General features: G+C 35.2%; 1 protein-coding gene across 1 annotated transcript; it reads left to right on the forward strand.

Annotated features, from left to right (window-relative positions):
* Positions 1–611: 611 nt before the first annotated feature.
* LOC127539888 (casein kinase I-like) lies at positions 612–3,122 on the forward strand. The gene has a single exon (XM_051964308.1). It carries the CDS (start codon positions 1,567–1,569, stop codon positions 2,548–2,550), a length of 984 nt encoding a protein of 327 aa, XP_051820268.1. The 5' UTR covers positions 612–1,566; the 3' UTR covers positions 2,551–3,122.
* Positions 3,123–17,908: the final 14,786 nt, after the last annotated feature.

A 17,908-nucleotide genomic window follows, 5' to 3' on the forward strand; every position in this document is an offset into this window, starting at 1 on the left:
TCTTTGCCACCACAAAAAGAGCTGTGTGTATGTATACATACACACATAAGTGTATATATGTACACAGATAAACATGCACTATATATGTATGTGTGTATATATGTGTATATCTACACATATACATACATATATACATATAAATCTGTATTTGTGCATGTGAGTCATTTTCTTTTTTCATCTCTTTGGAGATCATAGTTTTAGAGCTGAAATTGATCTTACAGGTGATAATGCTCAGCTTCCTCATTTTTTAATTATAAGGAAAATGAGACCAAAAGTAATTAAGTGACTCGTCTTTGGTCACACAGCTAGGAAGTGTCAGAGGCAGTAATCATATGCAGATGCTCCAGCTCCAAAAACAGCCCTTCTTTCACCGAACCTTGCTGTGTTGTAAAAACCGCAAGGAAGTATTCGAAATCCTTCCCCATCCTATTGTGAAAGTAAATGGTAAATGAGAGTTTGGAGGAAAGCTGGGAAACCTCAAGACTGGAGTGGGGTTGAAGCTGTGAGAAAGAGGACAAAAGTAACATGACAACACTGATTCATTCATTGATCTGCTTAACTTCTCTATAGCTCCAAGAGGAGAGAACAACTGAAGGAAGAAAAAATGAAAACGTACTTGCCTTCTATTACCGGGAAACAGTTTAGTAGTAGGATTCCATCCCTTTTGGGTGGGAATAGCTCACGGAACTAGAACTGACAAGTCCAAAGTCATCTATTCCGACTTCTTCATTTTACAGATGAAGAAACTGAAGCTTCCTAAATTAAGTGACAAGCACAAAAAGCTCACATTTTGCCAGAAGTGGGATTTGAAGCTCAGAAATCAACTCCACAACCAATGCACTGTCTCCTGTACCTTGTTGCCTCTTTCAGCGATGAGGTTGCTCTGTCCCTTCTCGTTAGTTCTCGCTCTTCACAGCAGTAATTCAGCTCCCTGGGAGAAAGGAGCTTGGGATTTATACCTTAGAGACTTGTCGGGAATAAAAGGACAAGGCTGCTAGAGAAGCTCTATAATGGTTCCCCAGTGCCAGACTGTTCAAGACCACAGGTCCTCATTGTGATTTGGTTTAAGTTTTATTGTGATGCACCAATCATTCCAGTTAAGGTGGAAGACCCAATTAGGGGTCTGGACCGGCGAAAGAAGGCGTGAAGTAAAACTGGTAAGCGGGTGATGAAATATTGGCAGGCTGACCCTGGTGCTGGCAATTGGGCGGCTAGTGGCCCCGAGCAGTGGCAGAGAAGCGCCACACCTGCCTTCCTCCCATCCCCCCTCCGTCACCAGGTTCCTTTTTAGCCCGGGTCATTGCCCGCAGGGGCCGCAGGGGCAGCTGTAGCTCCTGGATGGGGCACTGGGAGCCTGCCGTGTGGACTTAAAAAGTGGGACCTCTGGGAACTCTTCCTCCGCGTACTGGTAATTCGGAGAAAGAGTTCCAATTTTTTTTAAAATCAATTTTCCGGCCCCAAGAAGCCTTCCGAAATACCACACACCTCTTGTGAGTGAGCCCTAGTTCATACCATCCCCCATCTCCACGTAGCCCCGAGGAACCTCTCTCTTCTCCCATTTCCAGGATGAATATCAGCAAAAGCTCCGAGTCCCAATTAATTTTTGGAGGAAAATATAAACTGGTGCGGAAAATCGGGAATGGCTCCTTCGGGGACATCTTCCTGGCAGTCAACATCAACAATGGCGAGGAAGTGGCTGTGAAGCTTGAATCACAGACGTCCAAGCATCCTCAACTGTTCTTTGAAGCCAAGCTGTATAAGATTCTCCAAGGGGGGTCGGGCATTGCCCACATGCGCTGGTATGGTCGGGAAAGGGGTCACAATGTGCTAGTCATGGACTTACTGGGGCCCAGTCTTGAAGAATTGTTTAATATATGCTCCCGCAGGTTTACAATGAAAACAGTACTTATGTTAGCTGACCAGATGATCAGTAGAGTCCAATACCTGCATGCAAAGAATTTTATACATAGAGATATTAAACCTGATAACTTCCTTATTGGCACTGGTCGTCACTGTAACAAATTATTCATTATTGACTTTGGTTTAGCCAAAAAGTACAGAGACAGCAAAACAAAGGAACACATACCATACAGAAAAGATAAAAATCTCACTGGCACGGCCCGTTATGCCAGCATCAATGCCCACCTTGGCATTGAGCAGAGTCGAGGGGATGATATGGAATCTCTAGGCTATGTATTAATGTATTTTAACAGAACCAGCCTGCCCTGGCAAGGACTAAGAGCTGCAACAAGGAAGCAAAAGTATGAAAAGATTATAGAAAAAAAGATGTCCACTTCCGTGGATTCTTTATGTGGTGGATTTCCTCCTGAATTTGCAACATATCTAACCTATTGTAGGGGACTCCACTTTGAGGAAGCCCCAGATTATTTTTATCTAAGACAGTTATTCCGGACTCTTTTCAAGTCTCTGAACTATCAATATGACTACTTATATGACTGGACAATACTGAAGCAGAAAGAGACTCAGGAACCAGCCTCTTCTAGTGGTCAAAATCAACAGCCACACAATTCCACAGTTTTCCAAGCATGAAGAGGAGCAGATTAAGGGGAAGAGATGATCCAAGTAGGCCTTATTACACACCAAACATAGACATTTTATTTCCTATGTACACGCTTGCAAGTGGTTGTGGACAACCATTTACTGGGTATAAAGAACTGTTCTTCGTAGCACTGGTAATGCTGCATCATGAGTTGTAGCTATTATAACTGGGAATATTAACAGATAGTAAAACAATGCTCAGCTTTTGATTCAAATTTTTTTCAAGATGGAAAAGGTAACTAAGTAGTTGGCATACAAGTGCTAACTCCGAAGAAATTGTGCCTGTGCTGATTTTTGTTTCTTTTTGAACTCCACTACTTTGAGATTTCACTTCAGAAGAAAGGCACGGACATCTGTAGCCACAGTTGTGAAAATTGTCAATGCTCAAAATGGGGCATTCTTGGTTTATTTCCTTCTTGGGGTCTGCAAGCTGTAAACGTAATATTCTTAACATTTTGGAGGCTTTTGTGTGTAATCCAAGATTCTGGTTTTCAAGTATGCAAAAGACTCTGCCTGTTTATTATTATAGAAATAACAACAATTAAAGGGAAGTCTTAAGAAAAACTGGGTTTCTAGTAGATTGTCTTTAGGATTCTGCATTGACTAAAATTCTTGGTGTTAAAAACAAGAGCATATTTGTTTAAAAAAATTGTAGTTAGGCTCTTACTAGTAAACCCATGTACAATACAAAAACAGTAAATTATTATTGTGTTATTTATATTAATAACATATTTATATTATTTCTGCAATATTTTAAACTCACATTCCTTAATGTGCATTATTTATAAGTTATAATACATAATTTATATTAACTATTGTATAATGTTTATATTTTATAAATGTATTATTTATATACAATGCACTTTTATTAAATTCTTATTTTATGTCAATCATTCTGCAAAGCACTGGGGATACAAATAAGAAAATTACATATGTAAGCTGCTGAGATAAATGTAATCATTATAGAAGTATAAATAACTGACAAGAGAATGATATGGTTAAATAGCAATCTGCAGTTGTCAAATAGCAATCTGCTGTTGTCATAAGGATCAATTAAAAATATGCCATAGTTATGGATCAAGAATACATCTAAAAATATTATTTTCTAAATTGTGTTCCATTAGAATGCAATTCTTGTTCCTATCTCTACCTACCTTCAGTTTTAACTCTTTCAGATCAGGGACACGGTAATGATGTCTTATCTTTCTATCTACATGAGGACCAGTATATTTAATAAATACAGAGGCAGTGTAGAAAATAGGCTAAGTTTGGAATAAAGTGATACCTTTGTTTATGTTTTGCCTCCAACAGCTAGCTGTGTGGCTACTGGCAAATTCTTTTACTACTTGAAACCTTAATAATTTCCATAAATAAAATAATAATGAGTCAACCAATCAACATTTATTAAGGCTTAACTTTGTGCCACATGAATTCTGCTAAGCCCTGGAGATATGAACACAAATAATATAAAATGAATAACAAATACATATGAACTAATTTAATACATTATAGATTCAGAGAGAGTGTTTTATGATTTAGGGGGATATGAGATATGTCTTTAGAAATGAGGAAGGGGTATATTCTACTTATAGGGGATCCCAGTGCAAAGGCATAGAGAGAAATGGAGAAAAACAGAAAGAACATCAATTTGGCTGGATCCCAGAGTTTAGATGGATAAGTAATTGAGTACATAAAGACAGAATGGGATGGAAATCATGAATGAACCAAGGATGAATGAGAAAAAATTATCTAGGGAAAGATATTGACTGCTCTGGCAATAAAATGTAGGCCTACTTTAAGACAAGTGCCCTAAAGAGTACAGAGGTTAAAAATAAAAAAAAGATTGAAGACGGCATTTTCTTATATGTTCTCTGTGAACTATATGGTAGAAGTATAATAGCTAGCATTCAAATGAAGAGCAATAGAGGATGGTGGGAAAGAAGCATTTTTTTTCATCATAATATATTACAGACCAGTTAGAAAGATATAGATATATAGATATATATAAACTTGAAATAAAAGAAGTGAGAATCTTCAGCTCTCTTAAGTTTGTATTGGTGGCCTCTCCAGTAGCAGGAAAATTAAAATCTTGGCTTCCCTTAATGACAATTGTATCTCTCAAAAAGTTGATAAATGAACAAGGGAAAATTCTGTGCTGGACCTGATTCTCATTAATAGATATGTCGTAGATAAGAAAGGGAAAATTGCATATTGTGTCCTATGCATCTTACATTTTGAAAAACATATTTCAAAAGATTCACTGGAAATTTACATATGATCTCATGGATTGAAATTTTTCAGTGGAAATCACCCAAGAAAGAGACTTCTGAAGAATGAAATTATGAAAAAATAAAGGAAAAAAGTTCCAGTGAGTAAGAGGGGAAATGAATTTAGTTGAAAAGATCTGGATAAATACCCAGGAAAGCGTGAGGAAGAAGATCCCAGGATCAAAGGATCTGGGGCTAGAGGAGGCTTTAGATGTTGTATAACCCAGATCTGTCTTATTAGAAATGAGTAAACCAAGCTCCAGAGTGGTTAAGGGTGACATGAATCATAAGGGACAGTACTGAAATTGTCATCCAATTTAGATTCTGAAAGGATATACACAGATGATGGAGGTCCAGGGAAAATAATAGAGGCTAGATATAAGAATATAATATGATGCCATCATGGTGTCAGAAGGACTGAGCTGAGATTGGTGAAGCAAGCTAATGACAACGACATGCTTTTACTTTTTTTCTTTCTTGCTTGGGAGATGAGCAAAATAAAAGCACAGTCCTGTTTCTTGGGCAAGAGAAGAAATTATGATCACTGACAACAGAAAGAAAGCAGAGTGGATCAAATATTATTTACATATTTTCTCTACCATGGAGAATGACTTCTTCCCTGACAGTTGTATAACAAAAATGGTTATGAGAGATTGCTACCAAAGATAAATAAAAAAGATCAAGTACCTAATGTTCTATGGTGGCCCAAATAATCCTCTGATCCTTTTAGTATGTGTATTAGTTTAGATAGTATCAGTATTCAACATAACATTGATTAAAACAAAAGAAAACATTGTTTTTAAATGCCTGTAAATAAGTGTTATGTCCTTTAAAAAAATTGGTAACCCCTTCACTAGTGTACCCTCTATCTCCTCCCTAACTCTTCCCATCCAATTGAAAAAAGTCTCCCTGCTTCTTACAATCTTAGATATATTGATATATTTGGGTGGTATATCCTTTCTATTAACATTGTGGTGATATATATTTAACAAAAGGGCAAACTGAAGCACATATTTGTGCAAAATAAAAATTTATTTGTAGGGTTATACTGCCTCTCAGCAAATGAGTCAGTGGCATGCCTCCACTTATGTCAAAGACCCAGAACAAAAACAGTTTCGCTTTTAAAGGTTTTGTAGTTATAGAAAAAAAAATGATATCATGACATATGTGACAATACAATTTGTTATAGAGCTGAGATTCAGGAAATAATATGATTGATTGGAAGTTTAGTAATATGTGCTAAGAGACACCCCTTCACTTTTTCTAAGGAGACTAAAAAGTGCTTCAGATGCTAAATATCAGTCTAGACTTTTGGACAGAAATCAAGACAACTTTGAAGGACAGTACAGTGGTATAAAGATATTAGGCCTGCTTTTGTGCTGCCACATATCCTCCAAGGTTAATTAAATTGCTTAAAGTAAAAGATCAGAGAGTTGAATTTCTATAATTAACCCATTACAGGTCAGCTGAATTCTGAACTAAGTTCAGAGATAAAATATTGGAAAATACTCTGGAATATCTGAAAGACTATGGAGAACAGAAGAGGTATTGAAATCTGAAAAAGTCTGACTGTCCTAAATTCCAAAAAAAAGGAACAGTCTATAACCTATATCAGTGACCTGCATTTCCATACCTAGGAAAATTCTAGAGTTAATTATTAAAGATATGGGTAGTGAACATGTAGAAAAGGAAACAATTATTAGCAAAAGTCAATATAATTTCATTTAAAAAAAAAAACTTCTCTGTTGCTTGTGCTAATACTGTCCTAACCTCATCGAGAAAATATAGGTACCCCATCAGCCAAGACCATATCACCCATATGTGGATCCATCACATACAGCAAATGGAGAAGTTTTGAATGCTGTGGATAAGTTCACTTACCTTGGCAGTATACTTTCCAGGGATGTTCACTATGATAATGAGGTTGACACATGCATTACCAGAGCTAATTCAATGGTTGGGAAGCTCCAAAGGAAAATATGGGAGAGGAGAAGTACTAGACTATCAAACTGAAGGTCTACAGAGCCATTGTGCTGACCTCATTGTTATATGCCTATGAAACCTGGATTGTATACCAGTGCCATGCCAGGAAACTGAATCACTTTCATTTGATTTGTCTTTGGAAGATTCTGAAGATCATCTGGAAAGAAAAAATACCAGAAACTGAGATCCTTTCTTGAATTAAACTACTAAGCGTTCCAACTCTACTGAAGAGAGCACAAGTCCATTGGGCTGGCCACATGGTTCAAATGCCAAATGTATGCTTGCCAAAAAGATTGTTTTTATGGAGAATTCACACAGGACAAATGCTCACAAGGTGGTCAGAAAAAACATATTCTCAAGGTCTCTCAGGAATTTTTGGATTCATTAGATGACATAGGAAACACTGGTACAGGACTTTTCAGCATGGGGTGCCCTCATCAGAGAAAGCTCTGTGCTCTGTGAGAAAAGCAAAATTGAATTCGTTCAGAAGAAACAAGAAATGCACAAAGTTAAAAAATCCACCCCAAATGTTCATAGGGGCCATTCGTGTCTGACCTGTGGTAGAATATTGTTAGTTTACATTGATCTGTTCAACTACAATTAGGCACATTATAACTTGACTCTAATGCAGTGATATCTCTTTGTGTTTTCTCTTTTGTGTTATATTACTAATACAATGATACCCTTTTTGCGTTAGATGACTCTTAACACAGTGATTTGGTCCTCTTTGAGAAGGAAATCATCCAACCAAGCATCAGAGAATAACCTTACTTGCTTTTTGAAAATCAGTAGATTCAGGAGAATGTTGTAAATAAATTTTACCTAGATTTGAACTAGACATTTTGGGGGGGGAAAGGTATATCATTATTCCTTTAGAAAAAATATTTGGATATGGAATATATGAACATAAATTTCATTGGATTAGCAATCAAAGAATGGTCACTAATTGTTCAATGTCAATATAGCAGGTTTCCATGAGAAAATCCTGCTTGGCCCTGCCGTGCTTAACATTTTGCAAGATAACACAAAGCCTAAATCCAATCAGATATGAATAGACTCAAATATAGGATTGAATTTAGATAGATGAAATTCAAAAGAATAATTATAAATTTTTACATGTCAGTTTAAGAAAAATTGAATATGCAGGTACCAGAATAGTGAAGCATAGTTAGGTTACAGTTTGGGGGAGAAAAAGTTCTGGAGCTTTTAAATCCCCCAAAATCACAATATGAGATCACTGTTAAAAACAAAACAAAACAAAACAATTACCCAGTGTATATAATCATGAGCTGCAAAAGCAAAATTCCCAGGAATAAGGAGTTGATCTTCTTTTTTATTATGCCTTTATCAAAAACTACCTGGAATTTTGTGTTCAATTCTGGATGCCACAATTTAAGAAAGATATTAATAAGATTTAGGACAGTTAGAATATAACATAAAGATAATGAAAATTCAAGTTATATGAGAAACAAGAGAAAGGAACTGGGATTATTTATTATGAAGTATCTAGGTGACAAAATGGATAGAGCACCTAGAATCAGGGAGACCTGAGTTCAAATCTAGCCTCAGTCACTTAATCTAGTTTTGTGACCCCAATTACCTCAGAAAGGGAGACAAACAGACAGATTGACAGAGAAATAGAAACAGATAACTAGATAACTATTGATGGAGATCATGAAAGTGGCCCCAGTCTTCTTGAGATAATCTATTAAAATGGGCAAGAATTTAGTTAATCATTACAAAACAGTTCAGAAAATCTGAGGATTATGATCATTAGCCCCCTCATTCTTATTCTCCTTGACTGACTTATTGTATCAAATATTTCCTACTGTATCAGATATTTGACCATCCTTTTCTCCTAGATACTCTTTCCAGCTTTTCATGTTACTACTATCTCTTCATTCTTCTAAGAGAACTCCTTAATCTCTTTTGCTGGTTCATATTCCACACCCTTTAACCAGAATTATTACTTGAGGCTTTTTCCTGGACCCTAGTTTTTCTTTCTTTATATTATCTCTCTCTCTCTCTCTCTCTCTCTCTCTCTCTCTCTCTCTCTCTCTCTCTCTCTCTCTCTCTCTCTCATCATATACTGTGTCTTCAGATATACAAATCCAGCTCTGGTCTCTTTCTTAAATTCTACTTTACCAAATTTGTTTTACCAAATGATGTTTCAAACTAGATGTTCCAGAATAGGGTATCTTTAAATATCTCCTGACACATGATCCAGACTAGGTTTTTCCTTCTGATTACAAACTCCATGCTCCACACTAGCCTGAATTAGGCCTCGCCACTACATGGAAACATCTTTAATTCAACATGCCCAAAAATAATTTATTTTTTTACTTCCCAGACCCTGTCTTGTACTGAAATCTTCTGTTTCCATGATTAATACTGTTATTTCTGTATTCTTCCATTTCAAAAATCTAAATATCCTTTACTCTTCAGTATCACTTGCCTTCTAAATATAATCATTTGCTACAGCTTTTCCTTGTATATTCTTCTATATGACCCCTTTCCTTCTTTTATATAGCTCTCACTCTAGTTCAGGGACATGAATCACCCCTAATCTTGGCTATTGCAATAGTTCACTAAGTGGTCTCTCTGCCTGAAGTCTTTCCCCATTTCTATGTATCCTGAGCTGCTAATGTGGTTGGTTTTTATTTAGTGAAGATCTGACTGTGTCATTCACCTACTCAATAAATTTAAGATGTTCCTCATTTGGTCTAAGATTAAATAGGAACTCTTCTGTTTGGCTTTTCAGCTAGGATTCAGTTTATTTTTGTAGCCTCATACATTATTATTTTCCCCTATATTTCACTGCTCAACCAAATCACTTCATCTCTGTTTCTTTTATATTATGCCCAATTTATATATATATATATATATATATATATATATATATATATTTCCCCCCACTGCTATCCACCAAGCCCAGAATGCACTTTCTCCTCACTTTTGTTTCATGGATTATTGTTACTTTCTTCAAAACATAGAACAAGATTGAGGGATGGAATAATTAAGAATACTCAATGATTTTCCATTCCATTAGAGTTTATATAGAGTCATCATGGGTTCAAGCAGAATAAGAAAAAAAATTTAGCCAGAAGACAAGAAAAGAAAAAATTGGTGATGTAGGAGTGAGGGTGGGAGGAGGAGGGGAATGTGCAGAACATTATGAGAGGGAAGTTTTCTGAGCTCACAATTTGGAGATGAAAAAGTTTTGAATGATGATATGATCACTACTCTTTGTGGCCATGGAAGAATGGATGCAGAATTGTAACGGTCAAATAATTTAGAGGAGTATCAATAATTCATCAAGGAAGAGTGTAATCCAAATACCAATTGAAAAGTATTTGGGTGATAGCAAATTAGAAGTTGACAAATAAGTGCAAAAAAGACTATAAGAGAAGTAAATAGCCTGGCAATAAGGCATCCAAAGAAGAAGAGATTGTTTACTAAATGATAGAGTGAGCAGGATCATTTGGAAGAGACAAGGTTGAGCACTATGAGACAAGGGCATAAGAGGAGGACTTCCCAGTGTGGAAGAGTTACCAACAAGTGGTGTTTCAGAGAAAAGGCAGTTTCATGTAATGGTAGAAGATGTCAGATAGGTAGTTAAAATGCAAAGCAGTCTGTGAATAATATAGCAGAAATTCTAGAGGGTCCAATGGACAGAGTCTGTGGAGAGGCACAAATACTATGGAGAAACAGGACTGGGATTTTTAGTGATGTATTTGGGAACACTCGTTCGAAGGAAAGGGGGATTTTACCTAGTTAGAAACCTTTTTTGAAACTCAGATTTAGGAAAAAAACAATACAAAGTAAAAATTTGCTGGCCAACTTTATTAAGTTCTTCCTATTGGCACTGTGCTAAGCTCTGAACAAAAAGATAAGTTATTTCCTGTCTTGAAGGATCTTATTCTGAACCTTAGCAACTGATGCTAATGGCAGTCAGGAAGGGCAATGAGGTCAAAGGAAGCATCTTCTAATCACTTCTCTCTGGTGAAAGCAGCACAAGTATACAAGTTCATATTTTAAATTTCATATCATTAGGATTTAGAGTTTCTCACAGAATACCAATTCCTATGGTGTAGTTCCACAGGATAAAGTCTGGAAAACAGTGTTGCTCTGCTTTTACAGGCTTTTTGGGAATAAATAAAGAAGAAAAGAGAAAATGCACATATTTGAGTTAATTATAGTAGAGTTAAGTAGAAATATATTCATGCTTGAATTTTTGTGTTTTTTTCTGGTTGCTGGTTGGTTGAACAAATGTGTAATAAATACTTTTTAAAATAATAAAAAAGGATTATAAGAATCTCAGAATCAAAAAATCATAGAATTCAGAGAGAAAAAAAGACTTCAGTGGTCATTTATTCCAGCCTATTAATAATTCTATGACAGCAACCTCTGCTGGACATTCTCCTGTCACAGTGATGCCATCATTGCTTGAATCAGTCTATTCCATTTCTGACCAGCTCTAGTTGCAAGGGAAAAAAAATTTCCCTGACATCAAGCAGAAATCTGTCTATAGTTTCCAACCACGGTTCCTAGTTCTGGGAACAAATAGAAGTCTAATCATATAACTGCTCTTCAAATAATTCAAGAGTTATCTTCTTTTCCTTGAGTCTTTTCCAGTCTACCATTAGTGCTTCAACTAATTTTCATATGGCATTAACTTCAAGACATTTCACCATCCTAGTTGACTACCTGTGAATTAGTTCCCAGCTTGTTAGCATCTTTACTGTATGATGATGCCTAGAATTGAATAAATCATCAGAACTTAGTCTGAAAAGAGCAGACACAGTAAGATAATCAAATCCTTATGTCTAGAAACTATACCTTTCTTAACATAGACAAAAATTTCATTACCTTTTTTTGGTAGCCATATGTAATATAACTTCTTTGATCTTTTTTTCCAATGTTTTATTTTAATAATAACTTTTTATTTTCAAAATATATGCAAAGATAGTTTTCAACAATTGCACTTGTAAAATTTTGTTACAATTTTTTCTTCTTCCCCCCCACCCTCTTCCTAGATAGCAAGTAACACAATACATATTAAACATGGCAATACTTCTATACGTATTTCCACAATTATGCTGTACAAGAAAAATCATATCAAAAAGGGAAAAGAATAAAACAAAAAGCAAGCAAACAACAACAAGGATTTTTCTTAGTCCTATTTCTGAGAGCATATGGCTTTCTCCATTTCAAGTCTCTTCAATTTGACCTGAATCATCTCATTGTTAAAAAGAGCCATGTCCATTAGAATTGATCATCACATAATTTTGTTACTGCTGTGTAGAATAGTCTCTTGGTTCTACTCACTTCATTTAGCAGCAGTTCATATAAGTCTCTCCAGGTCTTTCTGAAATCATTCTGCTGATTATTTCTTACAGAATAATAATAATCCATTACATTCATATATCTTGACTTATTTAGTCATTCTCCAACTTATGTGTATCCACTCAGTTTCCAATTCCTTGCCAGTACAAGTAAAATTTGGAAATAATATTCATGTGTATTTTCCACAAAGGATCTCTTTGAGATGGTCATTGGTGGATTTTTTTCTATTTCTACTTTAGCCTTATGCTCTATTGTTGGTGGAGTTGTGAAATGATCTAACCATTCTGAAGAGCAATTTAGAACTATGCCCAAAGGGCTATCAAAATGTGCATGCCCTTTGACCCAGCAGTGTTTCTACTGAGATCTTAAAGAGGCGAAAAGATCCTACATGTTCAAAAATGTTTGTGGCAGCCCTCTTTGTAGTGGCAAGAAACTGGAAACTGAGTGGATGCCCATCAATTGGAGAATGGCTGAATAAATTATGGTATATGAATAATAAGGAATATTGTTCTAGAAGAAAAAATCAGCAGGATGATTTCAGAGAGCCCTGGAGAGACTTACATGAACTGGTGCTGAGTGAAATGAGCAGGGCCAGGAGATCATTGTACACAGCAACAAGATTATATAATGATCAATTCTGATGTACATGGCTTTCTTCAAAAATGACATGATCCAGACCAGTTCCAATGATCTTGTGATGAAGAGAGCCATCTATACCCAGAGAGAGGACTGTGGGTATTGAGTGTGGATCACAACATAGCATTTTCACTCTTTTTGTTGTTGTTTGCTTGCATTTTAATTTCTTTCATTTTTTTCTTTTTGATTTGATTTGTATTGTGCAGCAAGATAATCGTATAAATATGTATGAATATATTGAATTTAACATATATATTTTACCATATATTGGATTACTTGCCATCTAGGGGAGGGGTTGATTGAGAAGGAGGGGGGAATTGGAACACAGATTTTGCAAGAGTTAATGTTGAAAAATTATCCATGCATATGTTTTGAAAATTAAAAATCTTTAGTAAACAAAACAAAAAACAAAAAATGTTTTGTAGAATTCACATGTAAATTCATCTGTCCCTGGAGATTTTTTTCTTATGGAGTTGATTAATAACTTGCTCAATTTCTTTTTCTAATATGAGATTATTTAAATAATGTATTTCCCCCTCTGTCAATCTGGGCAATCTATATTTTTGTAAGTATTCAATTTCTTTTTCTAAAATGGGACTATTTAAGTAATGTATTTCCTTCTCTGTTGATCTGGGCAATCTATATACTTTTGTAAGTATTCATATACTTCACTTAGATTATCAGATTTATTGACATATAATTGGGCAAAATACCTCCTAATTATTACTATAATTTCCTCTTCATTGATAGAAAGTTTTCCCTTTTCATTTTTGATACTAACAATTTGTTTTTCTTCTTTACTTTTTTCTCATCAAATTAACTAAACGTTTGTCTATTTTGTCAGCTTTTGCTTAAAACCAACTCTTTTGTTTATTAGTTCAATAGTTTTACTTTCAGTTTTATTAATCTCCCATTTTATTTTCAGAATTTCAAATTTGGTATTTAATTGGGTTTTTAAATTTTTTTTTTATAATTTTTTTAGTTGCATGCCCAATTCATTGACCTTTTCTTTCTCTATTTTATTCAAGTAAGTTTCTAAAGTTATAAAATTTCCACCCAAGAACTGCTTTGGCTGCATCCCATAAATTTTGGTATGTTGTCTCCTGACTATCATTATCTAGGACAAAATTAGCAATTGTTTCTATAGTTGCTATTTTTACCCACTCATTCTTTAGGATTACATTATTTAGTTTTCAATAGTTTTTTTGAGCTATTTTCCCCTGACCCTTTATTACATCATAATCTGAAAACAGTATATTTACTATTTCTGCTTTTTTTTTTCCATTTGATTTTGAGGTTTTTATATCCCTAATACATGTTCAAGTTTTGTGTAAGTTCCATGTACTTCCAAGGAAAAAGTAAATTCCTTTCTATCTCTGTTCAATATTTTTCAAAGGCCTATCATACCTAACTTTTCTAAAATTCTATTTATCTCTTTCATTTCTGTCTTATTTTATTTTTTGGTTAGATTTATCTATTTCTGACAGTGAGGTAGGAATCCTTCACTAGTATAGTTTTGCTTTCTAATTCTTCTTTGCTGTCTAATCCTCTCTTAACTTCTCTTCTGGGAATTTGGAAGCTATACCACTTGGTGCATATATGTTTATTATTGATATTGCTTCATTATCTAGGGTAATAAATTTTTCTGTTCAGCTCTGGTCTTTTCATCTAAAATAAATGAAAATCTCCTATTACATTGAATGTCCACCTTTCCCCCTGAAAAATAATGCTTAATTTTGCAAGATAGTTGATTTTTAGCTGCAGTTCAAGTTTCTGTGCCCTTTATGATATATTCCAAGCCCTTCAGTCCTTTAAAGTAGAAGTTGCCAGGTCTTGGGGTAATTCTGATTGTGACTCCTCAATATCTGAATTGTTTATTTCTGTATGCTTGCAGTATGTTCTCCTTTATTTGATAATTCTGGAATTTGGCTAAAATACTCTAAATTTTCATTTGGGGTCTTTTTCGGGAGGTGATTAATGTATTCCTTTAATGGCTATTTCATCCTCTTGTTCCAGAACATCTGGGCAGTTTTCTTTTGAAAGATATCTATTCCCTTTTTTTATCATGTTTTTCAGGTAGTCCAATAATTCTTGGATCTATTTTTCAAATATTTTTCTCCAATGAAATATTTTATATTTTCTTCTATTTTTTCATTTTTTGTTTGACTGATTCTTTTTTTTTAATTTTTAACAGAAAATTTTATTATTTTTCCTTGAATCCTGAAAATGAACAATTCTTCTGTGGTTAAGGTATGCATCTGTTAACCATTTTATTACAATGTTATAAAGAATTGCATGCATTTGGTTTTTTAATTTTTAATTTTTAATAGCTTTTTATTTACAAGTTATATGCATGGGTAATTTTTCAGCATTGAAAAGTACCAAACCTTTTGTTCCAATTTTTCCCCTCCTTCCCTCCACCCCTTCCCCTAGATGGCAGGATGACCAATACATGTTAAATATATTAAAGTATAAATTAAATACAAAATAAGTATACATGTCCAAACCGTTATTTTGCTGTACAAAAGAATTGGACTCTAAAATATTGTATAATTAGCCTGTGAAGGAAATCAAAAATGCAGGTGGACAAAAATATAGGGATTGGGAATTCAATGTAATGGTTCTTAGTCATCTCCCAGGGTTCTTTTGCTGGGCGTAGCTGGTTCAGTTCATTATTGCTCCATTGGAACTGATTTGGTTCATCTCATTGCTGAGGCTGGCCAGGTCCATCAGAATTGATCATCATATAGTATTGTTGTTGAAGTATATAATGATCTCCTGGCCCTGCTCATTTCACTCAGCATCAGTTCGTGTAAGTCTCTCCAGGCTTTTCTAAAATCATCCTGTTGGTCATTTCTTACCGAACAATAATATTCCATAATATTCATATAACACAATTTATTCAGTCATTGTCCAATTGATGGGCATCCACTCAGTTTCCAGTTTCTGGCCACTAGAAAGAGACCTGCCAGAAACATTCATGAACATACAGGTCCCTTTCCCTTTTTTAAGATTTCTTTAGGATATAGGTCCACTAGAAACACTGCTGGATCAAATAGTATGCACAGTTTGATCGCTCTCCAGAATGGCTGGATGTGTTCACAATTCCACCAATTCCTGTTTTCCTACATCACCTCCAACATTCCGCATTATCTTTCCCTGTCATTCTGGCCAGTATGACAGGTGTATAGTGGTATTCAGAGTTTGTTTGATTCTTGATGTCTCATTAAGTCGTTCACTTCCATTTCTTCAGTTCTAATATTTATTGAATTATTTTCTTCAGTTAGCTTTTTTAAAAATTTTCTTTAGTCTTTGGCCCATTGAACTTTTAAATGAATGCTTTTGGCAATTAGATTTTTTTTTCATTTTTCTTATTCTGTTTTTCAAGGATTTGTTTTCTTCTTCCATTTAACCAATTTTTTTTTCTTTTTTCTTTTTGCTGAGGCAATTGGGGTTAAGTGACTTGCCCAGTATCACACAGCCAGGAAGTGTTAAGTGTCTGAGACCAGATTTTAACTCAGGTCCTCCTGATTTCAGGGCTGGTCCTTATCTACTGCATCACTTTGCTGCCCTAGCCAAATGTATTTTTAAGGAGTTTTCTTCATATATTTTCTTTATTTTCTTTTCCAAACTCTCCTACAAAGTTCTCATTTCCTTTCTCCATTTTTCTTTTCTCTTTTAAGATACTTTTAAAATTCTTTGAGGAGAGTCTTTTGAGTTGGAGTTCAGATCATATCAGCCTTTGAGGCCTGATCTGGAGACGTATTGCCTTTATTGCTCTTAGGATTTGAGGTCTGTTCTTCCCTGTCTCCGTAATAGCTATCTATAGTCAGAGCTCTTTTTGTTTTTTTACTCCTTTTAAAAATTGAGGTCTGCTCTTAGGCAAAGAGGAGATTATCCCAAACTTCCTCTGTAGGCAACAATGGCTTCACATTGTCCTGGCTCCAGTGCTGCTGGCTTCCTTTCTCTTCTGAGTGGCTGTGGCCTAATCCCACTCATTATGCTGGTGTTCAGGGGCTCACTGTTTGCCTTCTGTAGTCATGGAGATCTCACAACTGATTTGCTTATACACTGAGTGGCTTCTGATCCAGGACAGAGTAGCCAATACTGCTGTATTTTTGCTAAGAGCTTTTCAGTAGATTCCCCTAGAATGGATGCCTTTTCACCCAGGATCTCCCTGTGCTGTACCTGCACTAGGCTGCTTCCCCGCTGCCCAACTAAGACAGAACTTTCTTAAAGTTCTTCCAAAATATCTTCTGCTAGAAATTTATTACACTGTAAACATTTGTGGATTCTGTCACTCCAAAACCTATTCAGAGGTTTGATCTGGTGTTGATTCTGAGGGGAGCCAGGAAGAGTTCAGACAAAAACCTGTCTTCTCTCTGGCATCTTGGCTCCACTTTTCCTCCATATTGTTTTTTTTTTAATTTTTTATTATATTTTTCTTTAGCTTTTCTGACCTTTAACATACCTGAAACTTTTTGCCATCTTCTTTTTCTTCTTCTGTTTACTTTTCTAGCTTCCATCTTCTATTCATGATTTTAAAATATAATTTATTTGGTGAATTTTTGGTGTAACTAAACATAGAATCAATGTAGTTTGGAGAAAAGTGACCTGAGATTAGAGACAAAGGATCTCAAATGGAATTCTGATTATCCCTTATTTGGGTAGATAGGGACTTATTTTCTCTAGAAAGCTGCAAAGTTATCCTTAGGTCTTATTGGTCAACCTACCTTCCTTGACCCAGAGATGAAGGGAGCAGTATTTATAGAAGCTGAGTACCACTATATTTTGTTGTGAATCCCTTGCTCTCCAATGCAAAGTAAGTTTACTTTTGTTTACTGTTCATTCACTAGGAAATGTCTCATTTTGCCACAACAGTGACCCTAAAGTAACAGGTTACTGGTATCAGTACTGCCTCTAAAAAAGAGTATAGGATAAATACTCTTTAATTAAGGTTACTTTAGTTAACACTGTCTAAGATCTTAATGAAAAAAGATCTTTCACATATCAATGTTTAAAAAGGAGAGCCTGACACTGTGAGGGGATAAGTCAGATTCATCCCTCATTTCCCCCACCTTTGCCTACATTTATGCACAAAGTTTTTAAGATCAGTG

The sequence above is a fragment of the Antechinus flavipes genome, chromosome 6, assembly GCF_016432865.1.
Source record: "Antechinus flavipes isolate AdamAnt ecotype Samford, QLD, Australia chromosome 6, AdamAnt_v2, whole genome shotgun sequence".
NCBI lineage: Eukaryota > Metazoa > Chordata > Mammalia > Dasyuromorphia > Dasyuridae > Antechinus > Antechinus flavipes.